Consider the following 23,016-nt stretch of genomic DNA (forward strand, 5'->3'; position numbering starts at 1 on the left):
CCCATTTCTACTGTCCTGTCTCCTTCCCCACCCCCTTCTGGGTCCTTTTCCTAGTCCCATTCTCTTGACCTACCAGGCCAGTCTCTACTCTTCATGCTTCTCATAGCAGTGTCTTTACTCAGCCCATCCTAGTCTTCCCCTCCAGATTCCCTGTCTGAATCCGAATCTCACCCCTCAACTTCCAGTCTCCTCCTTCCCTCACGTAGTCCCAGTTTCTCTCTTTACAGACACCTTGTCCTAGTCTATTCCTTCCACATCCCTGCCCCCCTCCTGCCTGGCTTTTATCCTCGCTGTATTCGAATCAGACAGCTGCCTCTGCCACACTGCCTGTGTCCCAGCAGAGAGGTCACTGAGAGCACAGGAGGAACAAATCGCTTGCTCTCAGTGATGGTGCCTGGCTCCACTACAGCCCGGCACAGCTGGGAGGAGCCATTATAAGGAAAGTTCTTCTGAATCTCTGTACACCTGGGCTAGAGCATACACAGTCCTGTGACGCGTAGGATCTGTGAGGGGATGGGGCATGATTATTTACTCTGTGGAGGATAGCACATGTGCAGTCTGGTCAGCACTAGGAGCTGTGAAAGGCTGGAGCATGCACAGTTGCTCTGGGGAGATGGCAGCCTGAGCCAGAGACCAGGCATGGAAAATTTCAGCCAAAACAGTCAAAGTTAAGAAAAGTTATGAGCAACTGAAAACAAATTCTTATCATCAGAAGTGTAGGGCAACTTTAAGAGGAAGTGTCTATAATATACCTGTTCACCAGCTTTGGCCCGGGGACCCCGACACTCTCAAAAGGAAAGCACAGTTTATGGACATACACAATGTAATTCACATACATTTTATGGATTCTCTGGAATCTCTGAGGGGTCACATGTCCCAGGGGAGGTAGGTGTCAAGGAACAGAGGTGTTCTTGTAGTACCACGGCATTCAAGTAAACGGTGATATAATTTGTCCTTGCTCACTGAATACTGTGTTGCAATCTGGAATCGCAATATTGCAGACCAATGACACATGGGCTGGTATTCACCAGTTCATCCAGTTTCTGGATGATAATGACAAGGAGGTCGGCCTGGGAGGTTGCTGCCATGAATGGGTGCCCTAACCCAGAATTGGGTGAAAGTAGATTCTGGTACTAGGATCACTCTAGTCTTTAGATTCCAGTGAAGAGGAAGTGAAAATACACCATAATTGAAGACTCTTGGGGCCAACTGCAACAAAATGTGTGCCATTGGACTGGTGGAAAATTGTTTTCTGTCTCCAGATCTCTTGCCCTTTATTTTATCACAGAAATTCATAGGTACAAAGGTTTGACTTCCATTCATCAGGCAAAGAAAAGCTCTGATCAGGCTTTTTTAGCCATTGAAGTTTTATAAGTTTGCAGCTGAGTGGCTGAAGTAAAAGGAGCAGTAGATTTTTTTTTTAATTCCCCCCTCCCCCCTTTCTGAAACTGAGGTTTCAATCAAAGCAGTTACAGTTCAGTTATAACATTCTAATCTTGCAGGTGGGTAGGTGTGTGGAGTTGTAGGGGGCAGGGGATCCTGTGAGCAATCTTACGTCGTCCTCCTGATTTTATGTGATTTCTAAATAATCCTCTTTTCATAACACCATGAACTGTTAATTAGGGCCTGTTCCAAAGCCCATTTAAATCAATAAGAGTCTTTCTGTCTACTTCAATGGACTTTGCATCAGACCTGTTTATTGCAGGGAACTGTCCTGCACAAACCCTTGGAGATAGACAAAGATAGCTTAGTAGCTCTCGTAAGTCTCATAACTCTACTGTGCCGTTCTGCCATGACTGTACCACAGCCTGTCTAGCGTTGGAGTGGCAACATTCTTTTCGTCATCACAAAACGTGAAAGGTGGGATTTTCAGAAGTGCTCAGTGTTGGCCTACCTCTGTTCCCACTGAAGTCAATGAGAGCTGAGCCCTTTTGAGACTTCTACCTGAAATCCGTAATCCAGGAACTCCATGTGCTTTTATAAAGCCCGTTTTTTGGCATTAGATGGGATGTTTCCTCAGAACCAAGAAGCTAAGCTGAGCAATTTTTTTTAATGCTATAAGTATAAATGAGACACCTTCCAGTTCAAACTTTTGAGAAGTTTTTATACCTACCCTGAAGAATGCTTCACACTAACTTTGTACACAAACATTTAAATGTTCCTTTCACTTTCCCAGTAGCCATAATGGAGTGACCTGTGGCTTCCTTGTTCCACAGAGGGAAGTACCCTGTACAGAATGAGAAGAATAGAGATGTCTAAGCCAGTTCATTAACTGCAAAAATTTGGTTAAACAAACAAAAAAAAAGTCCCTGCTCTCACTGAAGTTAGTAGAAGCAGAAGCAGGCGCTGTGTGTGTCTGGACACACTGTGTCCCTGACTAGTCCTGTGTGTGCTTTCCAATGCTGCATGGTGCATACACCTCGCTTGGTCTCAAAGCAGTAACTCTGTATCCTGCCGTCCATAAAACAAAGCCCCCTTTTCATGCATGACCTGCTGAATGTAGTTATTGTAGAGCAGGAGGAAGATGAAACAGATTTTGATGTTTCTGGGTTTTTGTTTCTTCCCCTTTCCCCTCTTCTCTTGACAGTTTTTTATCATGCTGTTAATTATATTCCTGCTGGAGCTCACCATTGTGATTCTGTTCTTCGTCTACACTGACAAGGTAAGTCAGATTTTTCTCTCTTCTTTCTCCTTTAGCAATCTTTTTTTTTTTTATGCCCTTCCCTTATAAATAAGTCATGAAGTGCTCGCCTTGGCATGCACATCATGCTTCCCTCTTTCTCAAGTCACCCTCTCTGAAGATGTGCTCTCAGAATACATAAACAGATTTCCAGGGCTTGAGTTGTGTCTCTCTTGCGTGCGTTCTCTCTCTCGCCCTCTCATGCACAAGTCAAGGTCAGAGGTATTACCAAAGCAATCACCATTTAGATATAAAGGGAACTCTCAGCTGGGAAGGGATGGGAAAGAGAAAGGTACCTCAGAGGTGGATGCTAATAGCAATTGCATATTTTTTTAATATGTTTACATTTCAGAAGTGACTTTGAGATTGTTAGAAAGTCTGGATGGCAGGGATGTAAAAGGCAGAGGCAAATAGGTTGTCATCTGTCAAACTTGTTTCTGAGAGCACCTCTGGACAGTCTAATGAAATTCCAGCTAACTGCCACAGTGACAGTGTTAGGGATTAGTACAAGATCCCTTAATTTTTTGTGTTCAGATTTTACCTTGATGGACCACTGGTCTGATCCAGTATGGCAATTCCTGTGTTTCCACCGCAAAAGGGCACAGTTGTAAGGATAAACTGGGTGTCTCTAACCCACTAGGGTTTTTGAAAAGAGATAATAAAATAACGAGTCCAGAAGAACCATTAGATTCAATATTTTTAGGCGTTCAGCAGGCTTCTATTGAAAGTCTCTTACAATAGACTGTTATGGAACTGTGGATTGATGGTAAAATTTTGCCATGAATTAAAAACTGGTTAGGAGCTGGGAAGTGAAGAGCAGGATAAATGACTGTTTCTCAGAATGGAAAGACATTAATAGCAAGGTGCCTCTAGGATGAGGAGTAGAATAGTGAATAACAAGATGGCCACCATTTATTGGAAGGCCCAAACTTATTTACAAGAGTAAAAATTGTGGATGATTGTGAGAGAGTCTCCAAAAAGACCTAAAAGAATTAGTTTATTAGGCAACAGCATAGCAAGTAAAACTCAGAATTGACTTGCAAGATAATTTACATTGGAAGAGACAAATTAAAACTACTCATGCACGCTGATGGGTTCTGAATTAGTTGAGACCTCTCAGGAGAAAGGTGTACACGTCACAGAGAACAGTTTAATGAGGGCATCTGCTGAATGTACAGCAGTACTCCAAAAAGCAAATACAACATTTGGCTGTAGAAGAAGGGGAGTCATATGGGAATTTTATAATGCCATTATGTAAATTGATGGAATGACTTCACCATGAATTCAACATTGAGTTTTGGTCACCTCATTTCAGAGAAGGGTAATGAAAAGGATTAGAAGCACTGGGGGAGGGAACTTTCATATGAAAAGGGATGAAAAAGTCTAGCATGCTTTAGTTTGGGAAAGGGACGATATTAAGAAGAGAGATGATCGAGGTACCTAAAATAATGAGTAGTATAGTGAAGACCAACCACACTTTCCTCTTAACACAAGCACAGGAGGTGTGCTTGAAATGTAAAGAAAGCATGTTCAGAAGAGAAGAAACACTTTTCATGTTGTGTATATAATCAACCCACAGAATTCCCTGAGGTGAATAGTTTAGTAAAATGTGGGTGGGTGGGTGGAAGGGAAAGGATTGGATGTTTACATTAATAAATCATTCAATGCTGTTACACTGGCTGAGTTAATAGTTACAAAGGATAATAATACTTATTCTTCAGGTCATAAATTGGTTGCTAGCAGGAGTCAGGAAGGAATGCCATGTGCCGTTTCCCCGTGCCCTGTACATTTGCAGAATTCTTGGCTATGCTATTGATGAGGAGAGGGAGGAACTCACTTTCCTTTGAATCGTTTTGTATAGAGCAGTGCTGGAGCCATGACAAGGTTGACCTCAAGAACGAATCTCATTCTAAAATGTATGATCTAGTTCAACCACAAGTTATTGGGCTTGCTTCGGGAATCACTGGGTGAGATTTTTATGGCCTGTGCAATGCTGGTGATCAGACTAAATGATCATAATCCCTTAATCTATTAAATCTAGAATACTAGACTAGGTGGATCAGTGGTCATTGTCTGGGTTGCAGTTCCTGTGTTTCTGCCCTATACCAGACTTACTAAAAAGAAATAAAACATTATCAGTCTAAAACTAATATTTCCCTACAGCAGGGTGAGATTAATGTCTGAAGAAAAATATTGTTATACATACTGTTGTGAGAAATGTGGCTAAATCAGAGACGTTTGAGCCTAATCACCGGGGTAATCCAGTTAATGCAGTTTGTTGGAATATCTTTTAATGAACACTGTATGCTAACATCCGCACATCAGAAGAAAACAGCTTTTCAAGCCTTTATCACAAATAAATCAGACTCAACAGGCTTCTGTGTACTAAACATATTCAGAAAGCAGCAGGTTTCTGTAGTACCCAGAGGCCTGCTGTTGATTGGCTATGTGTATGTAAGTGTGCACATACACATGTGTGTAAAAATTCTTCCCAGTATAAAATGGGGAATGATCATTATTTCCTGTTGGCTTAAGAGGAGGCTAAACGGAGAAGGAACAGGATCCCCAACGGCCCTCCATCACCCCTTGCTTCTTTGACAGTGTAAAGTTCGTGAAGCCAATACTCTGCTCCCTTATTACAAACATTAATTAATCCTCTCAGCACTCTGTGAAGTAGGGCAGTATTACTATCCCCTCTCAGATCAGGAGTCTGAAGCAGAGAGGTTAAAGGACTTGCCCAGGGCTACGTAGGAAGACGGTATCAGCACTAGGACTAGAACCTAATGCTTTGCCTTAACCACAAGACTAAAAGAAAATAAAAATCTACGGAAGAGTTGAAAGGCTGAGCTGATTTCAGGGCTGTTTTCAGTTGTTGATTTAATAGTGTACTTCTATAGACCGACGTCTCTTTTTCATTCCTTCGGCTGCAGAATGTTCACAAGGATAAACTAGAGAGTGCAGCGCAGTATTAGCGAGGGAGTGAATATGCATCTGGCTGCACGTTTACACTAACTTACAGTTGTCTCCTGGGCTGCAAAGGAGACTATTTCTATGTAAATCACCATGACTAACACTGTAAGAGCATGTTCACTATTCTATAGCACCAGCATTTTAAAAATATTTTTTATTTGTCGTTTGTTTTTTTTTTATTTTACAGTCAGTCACTTATCAGGTTTTTGTTTTGTTTTGTTTTTCTGTTTTGGTAAAAGAACTGCCGCTCCTTTTGCTCTGGAAGAGAATGCTGCTATGCAGATGAGCAAAATAACTCCCTGGAAAGCTCATCAGCTCAGACTGGGCTATTCTTATTAGCCAGGCTGGAGGGTGGGGGTGTGGTCAGAAATTATTATGGTATCCAGTCTAACTAAAAGATGCTTCTGAGTAATGAATTATTGCACATTGCTCATGCATTAGAATGGATGTCTTCCCCCCACCCCATGTGTGAAAGCTTGTCTCGATCTCAGGTTGGGTGAGAGAAGCATTCTGCTTTGCTTTATGGTCCTCTCCATGAACTGCTCATGAGGTGCTCTATGATGCTCTAAAGTGAGAGAGGCTCGGAGAACAGCCCATCAATATGTAGCATTGGAATGAAAGGGGAATGAGAGTAACGTCTCAGAGCTGCACTGCGGATCTCTCTTTCATAGCCTGAGCTCACTTTCTGCACACCATTCCTCCTGATGTCCTTGCCACTCACCCTCCACGACTAAACCCTTGAGTGCTGCAGATCTAGTGGAGTGTTGTGTGTAGGTGCCACCTGGGGAGGGGGGAGGGGGGACTGGTTGTGGTGGGGAGAAAGGGAGGTGAAACTCTTCCACCTGACTCTGGGTCCTTCAAAAGCAGTGAAGAGGTTGATCCAGAGGCCCTGCACAGCAGTAGCAGAAGTATGTTTTGGGGTGGCATGACAGTGCACCTTACGTTCGGGCATATACATCCCTGAGCTGGCAGTGGCACGCACATACACATCATGCAGTTTCGTTTGCCCTGGGGCAAGAATAATCTGTCTAAAGGGAGCAGGTTGTGTGTGCAGCTGCTGCTATCAAGAGAATTCCTATTCACATTATTGCCACTTCCGTAGCATGAAGGCTCAATTCAGCCCTGGGGAAGCAGCCCAAACGCCACAAACATCAGAGGAGGTCTGTCCACTGACATATGGTTTGAATTTGGCCCTTAATATGTGTTCATTTTGCTTCTGTCGACACAGACCAGCACTTGACCTACAGTACATATTCAGGCCATTTTTATGAGTTAGCTTTTATGATGTGTGGCTGTTTAGGTATTATAAGAGGCAATAATGGAGAGGTTAAGCTCAATTTTACACTGACAGAAGCAGAGCATTGGGGCTCAATCCCGTGAGGTATTGAGCTGCTTCTGGGAGATGCTGAACCCCATGAACTCCCAGTTGAGCTCAGCACTTCAGAGGTTTGGGCCCTTTAAGAATATAAGCAATGCAAATAAGGTGCATGGTGATGTACCAGTAATAACTTTTCAGTCCCTCTGTTTTTAACATCTGTCCTTATTTTTACTATGACTGTTTTCCCAGAGGCACAGAAAAATGTCTAGATTTACTGTCTTTTGTAACTATGATAGATCATTTTTCAGTATGTTTGTTAATTCACATGTCCCCTTTTTCTGACTTATAGGTAGTATTATATACTTCTGCTATTTGGCACCCATAAGCGGAAAAGCATAAATAAACAAACATTAACTTAATTTTTTTAAATGACAGCCTAAATAATACGGGGCAGTTTACAGAATAGAAACAGTGAAGGCTCTTTGAAGGGGGGTGGGATTGATTATGGGAGCAGTTAGTACCCTTGGAAACTGAGGTTAGGACTGGGATTTTCAGTGGGAATTGGGCACTTAACTCCCTTAAACACATTGAAAATTGCCACCTAGAATCCCGGCACCATTAGCTGTGTTGAACATTACCAGCACAGGTAAGTATGTGCATATGTGTTAACTAATCTCTGCTACACACCTGTGAGGTAGATTAATGTGAGCAGATGCCTTTACCCACCTGCTCTCAAATATAATATGTAGAGGCCGCACTCACCTTCTCCTTGGGGTTTGGCTTTATTAGCAAAGGTCCAGATTGTCTTACTCACATTCTTGAGCAGTTACTCCCAGGAATTGTCCCTTTGTACCCAGCTGCTCATCAGTATGAGGAAGGGGTTCACAGTCTGATGAAAGAAATTAACAACAAAGTTCAGCTCAAGCCTCCTATCCATACTGGGCTGCTCCCAAGATTCCTCTCTCCAGACAGCTCAGCCCATACACTCCATCCTTTCCTCTCTAAAAAGCCACTTTCACCTTCCACATGTCTACAGTAGAGTAGCATGTCAGCAGTACCATTAAAACAGCAGAATCCACTTAACATTCCTCTCAGCAGGATCAAGACCTGCTAGTGCTTGGGACGCTTTAAAGCAAACATGGCCAACCTGTTACAGTTAACACCTTTTCAGAGATGGGGAAGCGGAGGTGGATTAGGAGCTGATCGTGCACCCTACACAAGAAGTTGCTAACGGAGGGCTAAAGTTATTTGGACCCTGTCTACGCTACCAAGTTTTGTCGCCCAAAACTGTCTTTTGTCAATCAAACAGTGAATGCGTACACACTGCAATGCGACTTTTGTCGGGAAAAATGCCCGTTTTTGGTGACAAAATACAGCCATCCTGATGAGAGACATACATCTTTTTCCTCTAAATTTTTCTTGGCAAAGTGCCACTGTAGACACCACATTTTAATTGGCCTCCAGGAGGTGTCCCACAATGCCCATTCTGACGGCTCTGGTCAGCAGTTTGGACTCCAGGTCCTGCAGCCAGGTAAACAACCAGCTGCCTCTCCCCCTTAGAAGCCCTGGGAGTTTTTGAAATTCCATTTCCTGCTGGCTCAGAGTGGAGAGGTCTCCTCGCATCTTCCCAGGTGACCATGGCGGGTTATGGCACCAAACTTTCTCCCGCTTGGACCACTGTTGAGCTGTTTGGATCTGATCAGTTTACGGGGAGAGGAGGCTCAGCAGTCCCAGCTGTGCTTGAGCTGTAGTAATTGGGATATCTATACCCACATATAAAGGGAAGGGTAACCACCTTTCTGTATACAATGCTATAAAATCCCTCCTGGCCAGAGGCAAAGTCCTTTTACCTGTAAAGGGTTAAGAAGCTTAGGTAACCTGGCTGGCACCTGACCCAAAACGACCAATGAGCGGACAAGATACTTTCAAATCTGGAGTGGGGGGGGGAAAGGCTTTTGTTTGTCTGTGTGATACCTTTGCCTGGAACAGATCAAGGATGCAAGCCCTCCAACCCCTGTAAAGTTAGTAAGTAATCTAGCTAGAAAATGCATTAGGTTTTCTTTGTTTTGGCTTGTGAAATTCGCTGTGCTGGAGGAAATGTGTATTCCTGTTTTTGTGTCTTTTTGTAAATTAAGGTTTTGCCTAGAGGGATTCTCTATGTTTTAGATCTGACTGCCTGTAAGATTATCTTCCATTCTGATCTTACAGAGTTGTTCTCTTATCTTTTTTTGTTCTTCTAATAAAGTTCTGTTTTTTAAGAATCTGATTGGGTTTTTTGGGTCTTAAAAATCCAAGGCTGGTTTGTGCTCCTCTTGTTTATTCTCAAACCTCCCCAGGAAAGGGGATGTAAGGGCTTGGGGGGATATTTTGGGGGAAGACGTCTCCAAGAGGTCTTTTCCCTGATTCTTTGATAAATCGCTTGGTAGTGGCAGCAGCGTACCAGATTTTAACCTAAGCTGGTAAAAATAAGCTTAGTGGGGTTTTCATGCGGGTCCCCACATCTGTACCCTAGAGCTCAGAGTGGGGAAGGAACCCTGACAACACATTATTGGAGGCTTGTGTGAAAAGTGATCGGGGGATGCTGCCGTGCAGAGTGAAGATAAAGGAGAAGAGGCAGGTGTACCATAAGGTGAGGGAAGCAAACTGTCACTCCTGTGCTTCACCTAAGACCTGCTGGTTCTATAAGGAGCTGAACGCCATCCTTGGTGGCAACTCCACCACCAAGAGCCCCGTGGACACTTCGGCGGGCAGGGAGGCGGACCTAACTTGGAGGATGAAGTTACAGATGAAGAGGTAGAGTTAGACAACGATGAGGAGCTCCCAGTGGGGTCACCCAGTGGGGCAGGCAGCCAGAAACGGTTCTCCACTCCAGAGGTGTCTAGCCAGTCTCAGCAGTTGCTTTCCAGTGAGTAAGAAGCAGAAGAGGAGGAGCCTGGTAAGTGGCTGTGGTTTGTGTAGTGTGGAGGTGAGTTCAAGGTCTAGAAATGTGGGAGGCTGGCTGTGTTTCTGTGAGCTGGACATTTCCCTGTGTAGCTAATCAGTACGGCGGAACAGGGTGTTGATGCACACCGAGATCTCATGGGAATCCTCCAGAGATCTCCAGGAAAGCTTCCTGGAGATACTCAGCAATCCTCTGCCAAAGGTTCCTTGGCAGAGCTGCTTTGTTCCTTTCCCCCATTGTAGGAAACTTTCCCATGCCATTTGGCAATCACTTGTGCAGGGACCAATGCAGCACGCAGGTGAGCAGCAGGAGCAGGGCAGAAGCCACAAGCATGGAGAAGATGTGCACTTGCTTCCCTGCTTACCCTTAGCAGTGAGATGTCTGCTAGAATGACCCTTGCCTGTGAAAAGTGTGGAAGAATTTTAGAATTTTTTTTCCTAGTATGCTGCACCACGACCCTTGCGAAGAGTGTGTGCTCTTTTCCCCATGAGGAGCGCCCCCAGTTAGGGAAACCCATTCCTGTAAAACCGTCCACTATTTCACGCACATTTCCTAGTGATTGCCCTGCACACTTGCATTAATGCAGCCCCAATGGTCAACTTCCCTACTCCAAATTGATTTGCGACCGACTGATAGCAGGCTGGAGTCACCAGCTTCCACACAGCGATTGCCACACGCTTCTCCACTGATAGGGCAGCTCTCATTCTGGTGTCCTTGCGCTGCAGTGTTGGGGCGAGCTCTGCACACAGTTCCAGGAAGGTAGCTTTCTGCATCCAAAAGTTCTGTTGTCACTGCTCTTCATCCCACACCTGCGTGACGATACGATCCCACCATACAGTGCTTGTTTCCCAAGCCCAAAAGCAATGGTCTACCGTATGCAGCTGTTGTATGAAAGCCAAAAGCAATCTAAAGTTGCTCCTGTCCATATCACGCAGCATGTCAGGTGCCTGGGAGTCTTCTTCAGTTAGGAACTTCACGATTAACTGCACTGCCATCCACAATATCTTCATGACAGTTAACAGAGCATAGGAGAGCAGCACGGGATCCATCCCTTCTCACAAAGATGCCAGGGTGCACAGCAAAGAAGGACCGTTGCAAAAATGCTGGGAAAGAAAGCTGGAAGCCCATGGAGTGATGGGACAGAAAACAGTACATCACGGGACAGAGATCCTGCTCCCAGGATGCGCCACGATCCTCTCCGCCATACCACAACACCTAGCAACAAAGTGTTGAGCTGGACTGTGGGATAGGTACCCACAGTGCATTGCTCACACTGTCGATGATGGTGCCTCCACTGTGGACGTGCTCTGCTGACAGAGGGAGCGAGTGTGAACATGTGATTCTGACTTTTTTATTATGTCGACTTTCGGGTGTCAACATCACTTTTGTCGACAAAACTTGGTAGAGTAGATGTGGCCTTGGAAAACACTTGAGTTTCCATTCTCAGAGTTCCCAAGACTCCATCCCATTGGGGTGGACAGGATTTGTCTCACTGTAGAGCAGACACCGCACATGGACCTCAAACCTCCCCCACCAGAGTCCTTGGAAAATCCTGCAAAACTGAGGGGCTAGGTGGTCACTCTGCAGTACTCCTTTGGCTCCGCATCCTGCCTTTACTCACCTGCACCTGGCCTTCTACGCCCTTCTCAGGCTTTCTCCACATTGGCATTTTTCTTAAAAGCTCTTACTATTGCAACTCCACCGTTGGTACTGCTAGTGCAGCCTGGTTGCTAGTGCCTGCTGGCACTTTTACCACCATACCATTTGAACGTATTAACACAATATGGCGGTAAAGACACTGAAGCGCTGTCTGCAATAATCCTCCCACTGTTGCTACAGCTGGGGTGACTACACTCATTATAATGCAATGCTGGGAGAATTTCAGAGAAACGCTAGTGTGGTTAATGCCAGAGGTCGTTTGACAGTGTGCAGCAGGAGCCCCGGCAATGAAAGCTAACAAGGTCGTCATAAATTCCTTCAGGTATTTCTTCCTGGGTTTGCGGTGGTAACATGCCATGTTTTAAAACTATTTCAGGTAATTCTGGTTTTAATACCTGTGTGAATGGCTTCTGAGCAGACAGCTTATTTCTTAACATGGCACTTCCCAGTTAAAACTCGCTTTGGTTTACCTTAAAAGGAGTGTCACATGTAGCCCTCATCTTGCTGTTAGCACTTAGACTCCCTCATTTCAGAGCACTACTGAGAGCCATAAAAGTCTGGAAAGTGTCCGTTATAACCAGTGAGTAACTTAACAATAATAAGCAGGTTGGTTTGCAAGAATTCTGTATTCTGTCCTCTGTAGAAATTTCTCTGTGCTTATTGTCTGTTATAAGGGTGATGTATTAGACCTTGGTCAAGCACTTTACATACTTCAGTGACACAGAATAGTGTTAAAAAGGATGAGATAGTTAAAATGGAAATGACAGCTGGGGTGTGTGTGTGTGTGGTTTATTTTGCATGGTAACACCATTTATCTTAACCAAGCTATTTGTGTTTCAAAGGTGATACCCTATTTTAGGAGTTGCAGCAACATTGTCACAAGCAGCTAATTGTACCCAATTCATTTTGTCTCCAGTTCAGCAAAATATTTAAGCACGTGCTTAAGACCATGTACCTAAGTCTCTCATTAAAGTTTAATTGCCTTGCTGGGTTGGGACCTCATTGAGGAAATTCTACTCTTGGTAAATTATTTTGGTCACTCTAATGGGTGTAATGTATAATATTTAATTCCATAGGGAATCTGATGGCATTTAATTAATTCTGATTAATTATAAAGATCTATTGGTTGTATTTTCCCTTTCATCCTCTATAACAGCTCCCTGCCTGGAGTCTTGAATCCCTGTGTTAACCTTTTATTTGAGGCAGAGGAAATCATTGCCTGTGTGTTTGAAATAGCAAACACAAAAAAGAAAATCCTTTACTTCTAATTCATTTGTTAAAGCAGGAACTGGAAGTGCAACTGCAAAATGCTGTTAGCATTGGTCACTGGGGGATACCAAAGTACCGATGACAAGAGTTAAGTGCACACTCTGAATTAGGTGTTACTCAAAAGCAAACTAAAACAATAACTGCACATAAAATACATTAGGGTTCCCCAATGGGAATGCCTGAACTGTGAGGCTCAGAGCTTAATGGAATCTTAGAATGAAGTGTTAGGGGGAAAAAATCCAACTCTCCTCAATAAAAGGGAAGCATGACTCCACACCAAATGCTAGTACCCACCTGTGTGAGGGTTAGCTACTTCAGTGGTCTGTTACCTTTACAGATTCATTGTACATTCACAAGTGAAGGTGAGTTTGGTGTGTCTTGTCACTGTCACCACTGGATATTTATTCATATTGCAAAACCATCATACAATTTGGCATAGAGCTTCCACTCAGGAGAGACCCAGGGCTGGACTACTAAGTTGGGTGGCTGGAAGTGCATTTCCAGAACTGTATGGGGAAATCCTTCATGGTTGCTATCTGCACTGTGCCTGGCTCAAATCAGTATGACCAGTCCCTTACTTTCAGGAACATGAAATTTTACTTTTGGGTTTCATTTAAAAAGTTGGTACCATTCAGGTAGCATACAGCAGAGGGTAAATCACCTATGCTGCCTTCTTGCTAGCTGAGTGCCTATATAATACACAATCGAGGGAGTGGAGCACATCTTCATACTTTTTGTCATGGGAAGCTTTTCCATAATTAGATCAGCTGTTTCCCAGGCTTGTAGCTTGAACTAGAGCTTTTGCAATAGATGCTTTTTCAAAGACAGGTGAGCTCTGCTGTTTCATGCCCTATCTCTTCAGTTGGCTTCTCTCAAGGATGCTGCTGCAATATGAAAATATTAATAATTAATATTTTGTACTAATGTAACAGCTTTCATCCAAGGATCTCAAATTACATTTCAAAGGGTGGATAAGTAGATGTGCTCCTATTTTACAGATGGAGAAAATGAGGCAGAGCGAAATAAAGGGCTTGATCCTGTGTGGTGCAGAGTGGCGCCTGAGAAGTACTGACTCCCAGTAAAGTCAATGGGAATTGAGAGCTCCCAGCACCTATCAGGAGGCACTCAGCATCTCCCAGGGTCGAGCTCTAAGTGACTCGTCCATGCTCATTCAGGAAGCCAGTTCAAGTCTCTGGGTAGACCAGGAATAGAGGACAATGGGCTAGCTCTTCACCTTGGTTGAAGTTGGTTGTACAATACCAGTTTATGCAGTTGAGCTACACTGATTTTAGGTGATGATTTAGCCCCATAGCTCCTGCTGCCCAGACTCTGCTCTGACGATTAGTATATGCTGCTGCTGCCCCCGCGCGCGCCCCCCCCCAGGCTTCTGTCTCAAAAAGAAAAGAGCAGCTGAAAGGAGAAGAGAGATTTCAAGGGTTGAGATAATAAATAAATAACTGAGGCAGAACAAGCCATGTAAAAACAAACTGCAGCCAATGTAAAGGAATGACTGGGGTGGTATATTGAAACAGACAGCACATTTTTATTCATTCTAAGAACATTTTTGTAGTGTCAATATATATTTTAGACAACTTAAGTTGACAGTAAACGTTTAGTATTTTTTACATATACAAACGAGCGAAGAAAATGACTTGTCGTGTTATCTGATTGTAGGTTGTCCAATGGAATGCACCCTTCATCTTAGATTTGCCAGCTGCCACTGAAAATAATGTTGGGAATAGACCACTTTATTAGATAAAATTTGCAGATGAAATTCTTCATCTTCTCCCTTTTATTTAACCCAGCAGTGAGGTACCTGGAATAGCGTCTAGTTGAAATTGTTGGTCATGCATCTCTCACACCATTATTAACTGGTTTGGAGCCTGACAGGCAGAAGTGTCAGACCATGCTTCTAATAGGTAATAGCTGATCTGTTTGAGCTTTAGGATTAGAATCCAGGCACGGGGAGGTGACTTCTGTCATCTAGAGCACAGGGAGGTGACTTCTGTCATTCAAACCCCATTTTGCACATAAAAGGACATTGTGTTCTTTTACAAATACCAGATCATGCATATAACCACACGGTGAGATCTCTTTTTTCCTTCCTATGTATGTGCCTTGATTCCTTGCCATTGGTGTCAAAGATATCATGGATGAGATCTTACAGTGCTATAGATACCAGCCCTCTAAACTGCTTGGAAGCAGGAGCTAATAGGTGGGCGGGGTGGTGACCCTGGTCCCCTTCCAGCATCCTTTAGGTGTATGTGTAGTGCCTTTTCAAGCCAGTAGGTATAATTGAAGGTAGCACCACTGATGACCCATCACTTTTCCTGGCTCCACCACTGCTCAAAACCTGGCTTCACTATTGCTGGGAAGCAAACTAGCTGGAGATCAGAGGTAGCTGGACCAAGTATATGAGTAGGGACTGGAGCCAGTAAGACACAGGCACATTTTTGAGGGTATATAGTATCGGCAAGTTACTTTAATTCACTTAAGATCCTGGACCCAGTGAGTCATAATGAAAATAAGCATCATAGCCCAGCAATACTTGCTGATCAGTGATCTCCAATGGTGAAGGCCGAGCCAGTGATTACATACTGTTCACCTAAAGCAAAGAACTATTAAAAAGTTTTCCTCCAGAGATCAGTGAAAGTTCAAATCATAAAACACAGAAGAGAAAAGATCTTATGGCTGGAAAACATGTTGTTTAGATCCTTTACTTAACCCATTAGTCTTTTCTTCAAAGATTTGGTACCAAAAGCGTTACAACACCACTTGAATGAACCAAAAGTGCTTACAGAATATGGAAAAGCTAGGAGAAAAAGCAACATTATTCTTTATGCAAACCCTGCCCCCCCCCCCCAAAAATCCTACTGTTTCCTTTCACCTTCTTCTTGATGAATTATAGTTGGCAGAAGAACAGCTCAGTATATTCCAACAAAGCAAAGCAATGGGCTTTTCAAGGTCAGACAGCTTGAGGAAAGAAGGAAATTGATTTTCTCTTTGGAGGGGGGCACTCAGGAAAGCAGGAGGAAAAAGTGTCACAAACCTCCAAATCTGTTGAAAAGATCACCTGGTATTTAAGTAAATGTCAGTGGGCTGCTCCTGCTGCTACCACCAACAATACCGGCCATTCAGCAGTCATGTGCTAATTCACATGGCAGGCTGTGCTCAATGGAAAGCTGGCTCATTGTCGCTGGAGGTTAGAGCTGTGTTTGACACTGATTTATATACAAGCAGCAGAGGCAACCTTTTCGTAATGACTGTTATCACAGACGAGCACTGAGCAGCAAGTGAGGATTGCTTTTCTGATAGCTGATCGTAAGTCTCCCCTCTCCCCCACCTCCAAGTGTCAGTTTATATGTAAGAGACTATTATGTAAATAGGGCCAGGACAGCGGAGTGGCTCTGTGCCTCAGGATATTACAGCAGTTCTGTGGTGTCCATTTTTGGACATCCTCAGGCAGCAGTTACCAGGTACTGCATCAGGCATCAGGGAACATGAATGTGGGTGCGCGGGCACGCACCACACAGGAATTAAATCCTGGTCCATTGAAGTCAATGAGTGTTTTTCCATTGACTTCCATGGAGCCAAGACTTTTCCGCTTGTGATTAACTTCTTAGTATCTGTCTCCCACTCCCGAACCCCCTTCCACCTTCTCTGTGAACTAACTAGCACTTCAGAGCACAAAGTACTGTGTATCGCAATGTTACAGAGGATCCAAGTTTATGGAACTGTTGCAAGCATTGTGTGCGGCAAAGACTGAGTCACCTGTTCCTCTGTTTCCTTTGTCACCAGGAGGTAGAAGCGGCTGCTACTCTGAAACCTGAAATATTTCAATCAGTTTCAGTGGCTCTGCAATGTGAAATGATGATTTGAGTAGGAAAGTACCATTCTAGCTTTCCTGTGAGTTAGTTACGCAGGCCTCTCTTTTTCCTTCTTTAGGTAAATGCTGTTGTCTTTAAAAAGGCTGTTTAATTTAGAAGTCAAATACAGTATTTCACAGCCAGCTAAGTGAAATGCTATTGTTATGAGACTCTAGTTTTGGTGTATATGGTTCTTTCAGTGAGGAGAGAAGTGTTTTATCACCATTGCAAGTATTCAGTACTTGTGGGAACAGCACTGTGACCAGTTCAGGTCAGCAATGACTTTTCACCATGTTAGATGTCCAATCACCACCAACCTTCTTGGTGAAAACCGAAGCAAAGAAGTCATTAAGTACCTCTGCCATTTCCACATTTTCTGTTATTGTCTTTCTCCCCTCATTGAGTAATGGGCCTACTCTGTCCTTGGTCTTCCTCTTGCTTCTAATGTATATGTAGAATGTTTTCTTGTTTCCTTTTATGTTCCTAGCTAGTTTGATCTCGTTTTGTGCCTTGGCTTTTCTAATTTTGTCCCTACATATTTGTGTTATTTGTTTATATTCATCCTTTGTAATTTGACCGAGTTTCCACTTTTTGTAGGACTCTTTTTTGAGTTTTAGATCATAGAAGATCTCCTGGTTAAGCCAGGGTGGTCTCTTGCCATACTTTCTATCTTTCCTTCACAGTGGGATACTTTGCGCTTGTGCCCTTAATAATGTCTCATGTGCCAAGGAGCATGGAAGGGTAGATGTAGATTTGTCCCTATTTCCAATTGACCTACTTTCTACCACACAAAGGGCTCACAAATTTAAATTTATAGCTCCAGAAACAGATAGATGGGGAGTGGGGTTCCCTTATATATAATACACACACAGTCTAGGCTAGAGGTTCATATGGTGTGAGGCTGTCAGCTCACAAGTGGTATGGGTGAGACAACTACAAAGTGAAGTAGAGTGGTTACAGCACCAGTATTGCACATGAGAATTAATTTCCTTAGCCTATAAAAGAGGCCAGAAACTTGTGGGGGGAGAGAAGAAACCAAATAAATTGCTCCGAAGCCTGCCTGGATTCCCTCAAAGCTCTGAACACGGGAGGAGACTCATTAAAAAGAGAGGTTTGGAGTTTTAATGCATGATGGATGGATGGTGAGGAACCCATGATTGATCTTTTAAAATTTTGTATGTGTAAAAGCTATTTAATGTAAGAAATATTTAGAGTATTTAAATGTGGAACTTCACTGGGTTTACAGTAATAGACCAATGGCTAGACTGAGTCTAGCCCTGGGCAGGTATGGTCAATCAGTCATAATGCCTCCTCTGTTCCCCTCTTATTCTGCAGAGGCGAGTTACTGCCACCCGTTACAGAATGCAGCTCACTTCCCCTCATATGTGGCCAGCTGCTCTAGCCAGTGAATAGTGGAGTGGCATAGATTCCACCCACTTGCTTGCAGTGGGGAGTTCCCAAAGAGCAGAGTTTGCCTCCCCACATCATACCTGAACCCTGCATCTGGGTAGGCTGAGGAAACTGAATGGAGCTTAGCAGAGTCAAAGTAGGGTAAGAGCTTCCCTATGCTGGGAACAAAGATTCCAGTTTTTTTATTTTTTCATGATTAAAAAAAATAGTGACAGCTAGAAAAAATTGTTCAGAATGCTAAATGCAAAAGTTGTTACATTAATGTGCCTACATCGGTAGGAACGTGGACCGACAGCACACGTAATTTTGTGTGATTAAAAACCAGCTCCCAGAGAGAGGAGTGATTCTTTACTTATTCCCCATTAGGCCTGAGTGGATATGCTCATGAATCCCGTAACCTTGGCAGCAAGAGATCCTCTACTCCACAGGAAAATGAATTACATGAGCATTGAAATTCATGCATGGTGAATATTGCAATTAATTTTGTTAAAGTCTCTCTTTATATATTTAGTTTGGGACAAGGAGGGAGGGGGAAGCGTATCACCAGTTATGAGTCTGAAGCCACAAATCTTGCACAGCCTTTGCTTTGAGATAAAAATGAACCTATAACGGAATCCCAAAAGCCTTTGTTTATTTTGTATATTACAATAAGGAGAATTGATGAAGGCAGCAATATAAAGTACTGTTAATATTACAATCCCCATGTTAAAATGACTTAACATGGAGAAAAACATTAATAGCATTGTACAATGCTGAAAACTTTATAACGGTATTTATTAGAAGAATTCATGGTTGTCAGTGGAAGCCCCCGCTACTGTTATATGTTGAGCAAGTACTTCAGTTGAGCAAGTACTTCAGTTGTCCTAACACTACTTTAAAATAAAGGCAGGCCGTGAACTTCCCATACATCAGTTTTGCCCTTTTATTTGCACATACTAACCTTTTATTTGCATGTACTGATTAGGTAACCACATTTGCAGATGAAAAATTAGATGCACCGCCATGCGTATTTGTGTGTGCAAATGCGATCATTTATGGGCACAACAGGTGTGTGTGAATTTTTAATCAGCAGAACCATTAAGCTCCCAGCTGTAAATTTAGCCCCAAGCATTCTAAACGTATTTTCTTTGCCTTTAATTTAGATCTAATAAAGAAGATGTGTGTTTATTTAAAATGCTTTGCATGGCAGCTTATTTAATATTCTTATTACAACAACTACAAACTGACTCAAAGTGAACAGAGCAATTCTTTTAAAACAGACCCAACCTTTTCCATAAGTAGTTTAGGCCCTGATCCTTCAGTGAGCTCTTCTCAGGTGGACTCAAACACACCCCCACTGAAGTCAGTGGGGTTCTCTGTGAGTGCAGGGATTCACCCATGCAGAGCACATTCATTTTGTTTTCTAGCCCTTCTCTTCAGTTTTTCAGTTTGCTCCAAGCGTTCATCGTTTTCATGCTTCTGGTTCCTCGTGTGATACCAGCATGGGGGGAAGCTGTGGCGCCTTTTCAACTTTCCACCTAACCCTTCTTGTGGTCAATAGAAATGAATTTTGCTGCTATCAGATGTGCAGAGATTTCATAGATACTAAGGTCAGAAGGGACCATTATGATCATCTAGTCTGACCTCCTGCACAACGCAGGCCACAGAATTTCACCTACCACTCCTGCGAAAAACCTTTCACCTATGTCTGAGCTATTGAAGTCCTCAAATCATGGTTTAAAGTCTTCAAGGAGCAGAGAATCCTCCAGCAAGTGACCCGTGCCCCATGCTACAGAGGAAGGCGAAAAACCTCCAGGGCCTCTTCCAATCTGCCCTGGAGGAAAATTTCTTCCCGACCCCAAATATGGCCATCAGCTAAACCCTGAGCATATGGGCAAGATTCACCAGCCAGATACTACAGAAAATTCTTTCCTGAGTAACTCAGATCCCATCACAGGCCATTGGGCCTATTTACCATGAATATTTAATTACCAAAACCATGTTATCCCATCGTACCATCTCCTCCATAAACTTATCGAGTTTAATCTTAAAGCCAGATAGATCTTTTGCCCCCACTGTTTCCCTTGGAAGGCTATTCCAAAACTTCACTCCTCTGATGGTTAGAAACCTTTGTCTAATTTCAAGTCTAAACTTCCTGGTGGCCAGTTTATATCCATTTGTTCTTGTGTCCACACTGGTACTGAGCTTAAATAATTCCTCTTCCTCTCCGGTATTTATCCCTCTGATATATTTATAGAGAGCAATCATATCTGTTTTGTTTTGTTTTGGTACACACTCAGTGGTGTTAACCTGGTTCCCATTACCATCCCCTGCTACCACAGGGAAGAGGAGGAGCAGACATCTGCCTGACTAGTATAGAAATTTCCTGGTCAACCATTCCTTTCTTTGACAACATGGTTCTTACAACTACCTTACCTAGTGTTGCCTTCAGGGTTACTGGTTATCTGTAAAGTATGTTATTTATCATACCCATTCAGAACATATGACCAGCAAAGACAACAATTGCTGGAGAAAGTAAGTAGCTATATTTTAAATAAGGAGTAGAAGATTAGAGTGGCTGGCTGGCTAGCTGAATTTTTTTTTTTTTTAAATCCTGTTTACCTAGCTACCTATGGATAAGAGTAGCACAAGGGAGGTTATGGAAATATTTGAAAGAGACTTTCTTCCTAGTGGTAGATGCACATAGGCTGTGAATGCATGCACTGGAGTTTCTCAGAAGGCACCTGCATTATATTATTTGAAGGTTGTATGCCTGGGAGAGTTTCAGCTAGCAATATAATAGTTTAAAATGTATTCAGCCCCCTCTTCTGCCCCATGTCTCCTGCCAGATCCGCAGATCCCCAGTTCAATATTCTGAGGAGATGGGTTGACGTGATTTGTTGACTTCACCATCCTATTTCACCTGCTTCTGGAATTTTATTTACTCCCTTCTCTACGAGAGGAAGGTATTTCACCTTACTCCCTCCAAAAATGGGTCTGATTCAGCATCTCAATCAGAAAACATTATTTTCTGAGCTCTGCTTGTTCCTTTGTGCCTGGGTTTTAGAATGCAGTTCAGTAGCAGCTTACAAGCTCTCCTTAGTGTGCCAGTCAAAAGAGCTAAGATTTCCTCTGCCTGATTCTCCCTGCAAAGATCTTGTGTGGAAGCTGGGAAAGTTTTCCCCACCCTCATCCCTTCTTATCTTGTTTCATCATGAGTCACACTCCATTAGCGCCCTAATGTTTCTATCAATAAATGATGGATTTGCCGATGGTGATTTAAGTTTAAAATTACTTGTGAAAACTTAATGAAGCCTGCAAATCGTGAATTAGATTTCAAAGAAATTGCCTCTGACAGTTAAAAACTACAGGGCCAAAGTAATTTCAAGGGTGGCATTTTCCTCATCCATAAATTATGTATTGGGTCAAAATTAAGGTGTTTCTTTAAGAATTACTATTATTTTTTTAAAAGGAATTACAGTTTGCCTCTTCCTGCAATAAAGCTCTCCCCTTTGCTGTGTGTGCTGGGATGGGTAACCTATTCTTCCAGGAAGGTCCAGCGTGGATGCAGTAACTGGTTTTGAGAGAGCGCCTCAAATTTTAACTGAGGTTTCCAGTTGGTTGACTGAGGCAAAAGAAGTTTAACAGCTCGCCTAGGCCAGTGACTTAGCCAGGACACCGTAGGGTTCCCAGTCTTGTGCTCCGGACTCTGGACTGCTTAATATTGCCAATATTGCTCACCAACAGAAGTTGCTCCAATAAAAGATATGACCTCATCCATCTTGTCTCTCTAATATCCTGGGACCAACATGGCTACAACAACAATACGTAGAACGTTGCCCCACACTCAAGAATTATGGAATAAGCCAATTGTATTGCCCCAAAAGAGGTTTAAGGATTCTTAATAGATTTAAATGGTCACTTTCATCAGTGTGCATGGATGGGGGAGAAAGGGAGTCTCTGGACTGTTTAGCAACTCCATGAAGAAGAGAAACCCTTTCCCCTAAGGTGCCTTTGGTTTGATGTGTTGTTTGCTGCTTGGGGAGTATTTATTTATCTAGCTTTGTACAAAATAATGAGAAATGCCTATCCCAAAATCTTGGCTTCCCTGACAGTGACTTAAGATTCAAATCTCAGAATTTCACCTCAGCCCCCATTACAGGAATAAACTAAACAAGCAAATAACCATCAACACCACATCTATTCTCTCTGGTCTTCTGTCACCAAAGGCCTGGACTTTCAGGAGCTGTGACAGTGATGGACCTTCAGGGCATTCTGCAAAACCAACAGATGAAGCAAGCAAGGGAGGAAGCTCTCATAGTAAAGGGTTCCCACTGATTATAACCGCAGCAGCATTGCACAGGAAAGAAGTGCATGAGTCATAAGCCATTTACGGCACTATAGGTCACACCCAAACACCTTAAGTCATTGCAGTTCCTAGAGAACTGGTGCCAGATGTTCACAGTGAGATGCACAAAGTTGGCTGCTGCATTTTGTGCAGGCTTTGGTTTCTAGATGGATTTAAGGTAAAGCCCCATATGCCGTGCATTGCATTAGTATAATCTCAAGGTGGACAAAGTATCGATGCCAAAAGCAAGGTACAATTCCTAAAGAAAGAGTTGCAACCGGCTGGCCAAATTTAATAGATTTTAAGGCCAGAAGGGACTGTTATGATCATCTAGTGTGGCCTACATAGCATAGGCCTAGAATGTCAACCGGTAATTTTTTTGTCACGTCCATAACTTCTGGTTGAGCTGTAGCATATCTTTAAAAAAAACCAAAAACCAAAACCTCCAGTCTTGATTTAAAGACAAGTGACAGACTCCACCAAATTGTTCCAATGATTATTTACCTTCACTGATAAAAATTTGCACATTATTTCTGTTTTCAAACACTGAATCTCCTTATGCCTTTTTTCTGTTAA

At 43.0% G+C, this 23,016-nt stretch overlaps 2 protein-coding genes across 9 annotated transcripts in view; one reads left to right on the forward strand and one right to left on the reverse strand.

Moving 5' to 3' along the window:
- Nucleotides 1-23,016, forward strand: part of TSPAN4 (tetraspanin 4) — a 518,538-nt gene that overhangs the window by 452,804 nt on the left and 42,718 nt on the right. For 7 of the 8 annotated variants that reach the window (XM_073347182.1, XM_073347184.1, XM_073347186.1 and 4 more), the window contains one exon: nt 2,588-2,662. The exons of the other annotated variant lie outside the window; for it this stretch is intronic. In XM_073347182.1, coding sequence (XP_073203283.1) covers nt 2,588-2,662 — 75 coding nt within the window. The remainder of the gene's footprint in view (nt 1-2,587; nt 2,663-23,016) is intronic. 8 annotated transcript variants of the gene reach the window in all.
- The window catches only part of CHID1 (chitinase domain containing 1), a 332,345-nt gene continuing 323,788 nt past the window's right edge, over nt 14,460-23,016 (reverse strand). Inside the window, exon 13 of the transcript XR_012159318.1 lies at nt 14,460-14,557. The gene's annotated coding sequence lies outside the window, so the exon portion shown is untranslated. The remainder of the gene's footprint in view (nt 14,558-23,016) is intronic.

Source organism: Lepidochelys kempii, chromosome 6 (assembly GCF_965140265.1).
Source record: "Lepidochelys kempii isolate rLepKem1 chromosome 6, rLepKem1.hap2, whole genome shotgun sequence".
Taxonomy (NCBI): domain Eukaryota; kingdom Metazoa; phylum Chordata; order Testudines; family Cheloniidae; genus Lepidochelys; species Lepidochelys kempii.